We start from the raw sequence: 5644 nt of genomic DNA, 5'->3' as shown, positions 1-5644 counted from the left end.
TCCTAACAACACTGAGACTCACAGGGGACATGGGGAAATAGTTCAAAATCTCAGATAAGAAAATATTTTACTGATACAGCGGAACCTCGAGATACGAGCATAATCCGTTCCAGGACCGAGCTCGTAACGCGATGGTTTTAATTACGAGTTCTTACCTTAGCATGAGGGGGGGTACCGTACCGTACCTTACACGGACACTACGTAACTTACATAAACTTAAAGGTAACTCAACATATCGCGTACATGCGTACACCATACACCACGCTCATATTTATGGACTCACTGCCATCCTTACCACTCACTCTATTAGGACTCATCACTATTATGGAGAACAATGTGCAAAATGGAGAGAAAACCACGTAGATAACGCGAAAACAATACTGAAGACTTGCGGAAGATGTGTACGGAAGTCGCCGAACACGTGAAGTGAACGTGGGCTGCTCCGAGTGCTCCCCGTGGACACGGACACCCGTGTCTCCCTGTCCCTCCAGTTCCCACACTCTAATTGATGGATTGCCGGTTGTAAATTTTTCTGTGTCTGCAGCTTCACTGGTGACTCACATTACACTCTGTGGGACATTTTCTCCTGTTTATCTCACAAGTTAAAATAAAAAAAACATATATTTACGATGATGGCTCATCAGGTTTCTGTGTGTGATCAACAAGAAACCAGTTTTATCAAACTGTCTGATTTGTTTAGGTTAGACATAATGTGCGTGATTAAAAAAAAAACCCTTCATCAATAAAAAACGAACTACTTCACACAGACTACATCACTGAAAAGGGCTGAAGTAGTCACTGTGTTCTTGGTGGAGACCTTATGTTTCTGAAAATGTTCAAAGTGAAGGCTGTGAGGGGTTTTATTTACTACAGCCAAAAATTAAACTTTCTGCTACTGATAAACATTGTTGTAAAATTAAAGATGTAACATTAACAATGTATTTAATTTTGTTTAAAGTTGTATTACATTTTAAATAAAACACTGCTCAGTCACATCCTTCTTCGTCTGTTTTGTGAAATTACTGTTTTTACACAAATGAAAAACCTGAAATTGTGAATGAGACTAAAATCTGGCCTGAGGTACAGAGAACAGCTCACTTGTCGTGTATTTCCCACCATCCTCTGAGGCGCTGACCTCCAACCTTATCCATCGTGGGAATATCCTCAGGAGGATGAGTTGGCGTGACGACCAGGACGGCATTACCGCGGTGATGATGAGTCTAACAGACACTGCAACACCTGTCTGATCACACACACACACACACACACACACACGGTTAAAATAGTCTCAACTCAGAAATAAGAAGACCAATATTAATAAACCTAACCTTAACTTAACCAGACAGTAACATTTAAATGAAATTAATACTGTAGAAAAAACAACATAAAGGTTAGCCTGAGGTGTTAGCAAACATGGAAAACTCAATCAACACCAAAGAGAATCTTTTTCGTTTGTATGGACACAGGAGCAGATTGACCATGAAATGAGTCACAGAATAACACTTTTACATTTGTAATCACCGTTAGCAGCATTCGTTAAAACAGCCCTGAAAGCAGTGTGATTTAAGAACATTTACACTCCTGTTGTCTGTGTGGACTGTGATCTGGAAGAGTGTTTAAAAATGAAGGGAATAAAGGCTGAGTGTTGATTAGATGTCAGTAACTCTGGAGAAGACGTTCTCAGCCACATTCCTCCTCTGTCTCTTTACTTTGAACTTTCTGACCTTTCTCTTCCACTCTCACTTCCTCCCTGGACGACCTCTGACCTCCCCAGGTCACAGCAGCTGATTTTTCTCTCTTGTGACGGAGGTAAAAATCTAAGGCAGCTCCATCAGTGCCGAACACGTGACGCTCAAATCTGTGTTTCTTCACCGTCTGTCTGGGATTTAATCACAACTCTGAGAGAGAAGGTGAGACACAGATGAGAAACCAATCACAAGTGGGCAGCCCTGGGACACGCATGTGTATGTGTGTGTGTGAGGGAGCGGGTGGATGGGGGGGAGTGGAGAGAAAGTAGAGCCAGAACAGGAAGGCATGAGAAAGGATTTGATTCATGTCCTCACCTTTATCCTTCCTGTTCCTGTTTTCCTCTTACAAGAGTCTTACACACACACACACACACACACACACAGATGTAGCACTGAGTGGAGACAGACTTTGTATTCAAAACAAGCTGGGACAGAGAGAGAGAGAGAGAGGAGGGAAGGTCGGAGGTCAGAGATGGTGATGGAGTCATGACAGGTGTCATGTGTTTAGTTTCTGCCGTGTGTGTTCCCACTCATTCCTCTGTCCCAGAAGTCACATTTACAGGTTTGAGCCACAAATCATTGTTGTTGTTGTTGCGGTTGTTGTTGTTGTTGTTGTTGTGGTTGTTGTTGTGGTTGTTGTTGTGGTTGTTGTTGTTAACTGTCGGTCCCTTCAGAATAAGTTGTTCTAAAATGTAATGTAAAAATGTTCAACACAACATCTGTGTTCTATGAAAAGAGCAGACACTAGGGGGAGAGAGGGAGGGAGTGGAGCTGGGGCCCCCCCCCGCCCCCCCCTCTGTACTTATACTGGCACCAACATCAAGAGCAATAACTGAACTTTGACCTTGACTCATCCTGCTATGAGCCAATCAGAAGTGAAAAGAGTGTACCTAAGGAGCTCTAGTCCCACTCCTGCTCCTGTTTGTGTGTGTCTGGGGGAGAGGGACATGGGGGACACGGGGGGTTGTTTGGCTGTTGGACACGTGGCAGCAGCTACTCATTAACATGGAGACGCCGGTATTGATTAACAGTGAAACTAAAAACTGAAAGGACACGAGAAAAGGGCGGCGGGGGGACATTTTGGACATGAACAAAGATGGCTAACCATGGTGTCCAAAACAGTCAAAAATGTTTGTCAAATGAATCATACTGTAGTCAGACTAGTGTACTTTTGATATTTATTTATGAAAAATATATTTCTTTCATTAGATACATTAACATAGGCACATATACAATTCTCTTTTATAAATATAGAACTATTTACAAAGGTCATATTAAATAGGTAAACCATCCACTGGAGTTTATGTACACATTGCATTCTCAATACTTAACTTAACAAAGACAGGACAGAGACAGAGATGGGACAAAGGACAGAGCAACGTAAAAACAGGAAAACACTTATTTTTGGATCAAATGAATCAATCTAGACTCTTCTCTGTGAGTCCATCAGTGGTCGGGTCCACATGTTCCTGCTCTCCTTCTTTCCCACAGTGTTTGACAAGGCAGTACATCAAAGGTTTGCAGTACTTTGATTCTAGGAAAGTTCAAGAAGAAGAAAGTAACAGGAACTGATTGTTACTGTGGATCCAGTCCAGCAGCAGGTTTTCTGTTCATAAGGTGAAACATTTAGCAAAACACGATTGGAAACTGGGCCTTAAATTCTCCTGGTTCTCTTCAAGCCTCGTCCAGCATCTGGACTGCTGCTCAGGGTCAGGACTGGCTCTGAAAACCAGGTCAGAATATGACGCGCAGGCGTCGACGTGGTTCCACAGGTGGAGGCACTTGATGATGATTGTTACGCTTACATTCTGCAGAACTGTCCGGCAGCTGGGACAACAGCAACGATAGAAAGGCTTTTGGTATAAAAATGATCAGGTGGGCTGAACAAAAACAAAGTTCTGTCATCCAGACCCACAACTTTGACAGTCTGACTAAATGGTGTGATACAGGAAACGGCTGCTCTGGTGATAGGTAGGAAGCGTAAGGCACCGCTCTTTTAAAACTGGTGGAGAATCAAAGTCTTTTCATGTTTGATCCCAGAACCAGTTGTATACAAACTAATGACATCATACATAAATGATAGGAATTAAGTAAAAAAAAAATTAAAAAATGTGCAAATGATGCTGGACATTCAGTCTTTCCTCTTCTCATCCTTCTTCACGCCACAAATTTTCATTCCACTCACAATCAGTGTTGAAGCGAAGAAGAAAAAGTCGTCCTTCGTCTTCTTCTCCACAGAGATATGGTAATAAATATTAAATAATAATAATAATATGTGTCAATAAGTCCCTCTGGGTCAACTGTCTTGGACAGTCAACGCTTCAGCACCACAGCTTTGATCCACTACTGTTGGAGGTCATACCTGAGGAGAAGACAAACAAAGGTTAGAGGTTAGTCATCAGCGTACGAGAGGAAGAACACGGTTTATTTATTATTAAAAAAAAACAAAAAACTTTGAAGGAGTTTGTCCTCACCTCAGTGGCAAACACACACTGTTCCATCTGTTCTGGGATGATGAACACAGGACAATACCGACTGTCCTTCACAGCGATGGGGGAGTCGCACGTTTTACTGTTGTGGAGAGAAAGACAGGAAGTTAGACGAGGCTCAGTACACAGGCAGCAGCACACACACACACACACACAGATCCATCAGAATGAAGTCACTTCTTACAGGTCAAACTTGCTCTTGGTCTTGTGCTGCTCTTCGTTCACGAGGTTACAGTCGGCCATTTTGTTTTTGAAGATGGACATGTTGCTGCCCTTCTCCACCAGTGCTGCGTCTTTGTTGGACACCTTCAGTTGTCCTCCACTCATGAGGAAGACCTCCTTCTCCCTCAGACTGACTGCTGCTCCTGGGAGGCAGCCATTGTTAGGTCCCCCGCCGCCGATCACTGCGTTGCGGTTATTTACTGCCTCCAGGTCATTCTTGACTGATGTGGTGATGGACCTCAGCTCTCTGCCACGACGGAGCTGACGCACAATGAAGACGGCAGCGCAGAGCAGCAGAGTCAGCGTCACTAGGCCGAGGACAATGGCCGCAATGAGCGCCGGAGACTGATCGGCCTGGGACAGAGGTTTGGTCGTGGGCATGACCTTCACCGGATACTCGCACCGTGCCCCCATGAAGCCCAGAGGACACTGACACACAGGGCCGGTGAAGTGGGTGAAACACGTGCCTCCGTTTTCACAGGGGAAGTGGTCACACGGGCTGTCCCGCACCGAGCAGTCTTTACCCGTGAAGCCCAGCGTGCACGTGCAGGTGAAGTCGTTAACACCATCCACGCAGGTGCCGCCGTTACGACAGGGGTTGCTGGCACAGTCGTCGACGTTGATCTCACAGCGAGGTCCGGAGAAGCCCGGACGACAGCGGCACGTGACCCGTTGACCCAGGTCCACGCACTGAGCTCCTGCAGAGATAGAAGATAAATATGAGCATGAGAGTCAGTCAACCGGTCGGTGGTGTGTGTTTGGTTCAACTCTGACAACCTGGAGGAGATGCCTACACACGCAAAACCTTCGCTAATCCTAAGCTGTCAACACGTCTGAATGGTGGAGAGAAGTGAAGAAGACAGAGCTGATAACAAAGACTCTGAGCAGAGACAAGACTGTGGGGAGGACAGGGAGTGAGGGGTGAAAACAGCATCTTGTTTATTACAGCAGATGCTTTTTATCAGAAGACATATTATAGTCCCTAATATCCTCTAGAGACATTTTATGCTCTGCAGCAGCCTGAAGGAGGCAGTGAGGAGAGCGAGGACAGATGACCTGAGGACATTTAAACTGGAGCTGTGAAGTTGTTTAACAGTCAGACTACGGCTCATAAACACTGTGAAAACAGGCTTTGAAAAAAGTCGCTCCTTATTTGGTCGTGTTCGGCAGCTGTGAACTGTAAAC

General features: G+C 44.8%; 1 protein-coding gene across 1 annotated transcript in view; it reads right to left on the bottom strand.

Annotated features, from left to right (window-relative positions):
- Window positions 1–2909: 2909 nt before the first annotated feature.
- dlc (deltaC) overlaps window positions 2910–5644 on the bottom strand; it is a 6409-nt gene continuing 3674 nt past the window's right edge. The window contains exons 8-10 of the mRNA XM_008309574.2: window positions 4422–5157; window positions 4223–4319; window positions 2910–4110 (exon numbers count right to left, since the gene is read on the bottom strand). Coding sequence (XP_008307796.2) covers window positions 4105–4110; window positions 4223–4319; window positions 4422–5157 — 839 coding nt within the window. The 3' untranslated portion in view covers window positions 2910–4104. The remainder of the gene's footprint in view (window positions 4111–4222; window positions 4320–4421; window positions 5158–5644) is intronic.

This window comes from Cynoglossus semilaevis, chromosome 4 (assembly GCF_000523025.1).
Source record: "Cynoglossus semilaevis isolate Cse_v1.0 chromosome 4, Cse_v1.0, whole genome shotgun sequence".
Lineage (NCBI taxonomy): Eukaryota > Metazoa > Chordata > Actinopteri > Pleuronectiformes > Cynoglossidae > Cynoglossus > Cynoglossus semilaevis.
This window is presented reverse-complemented; position numbering and strand designations above follow the sequence as displayed.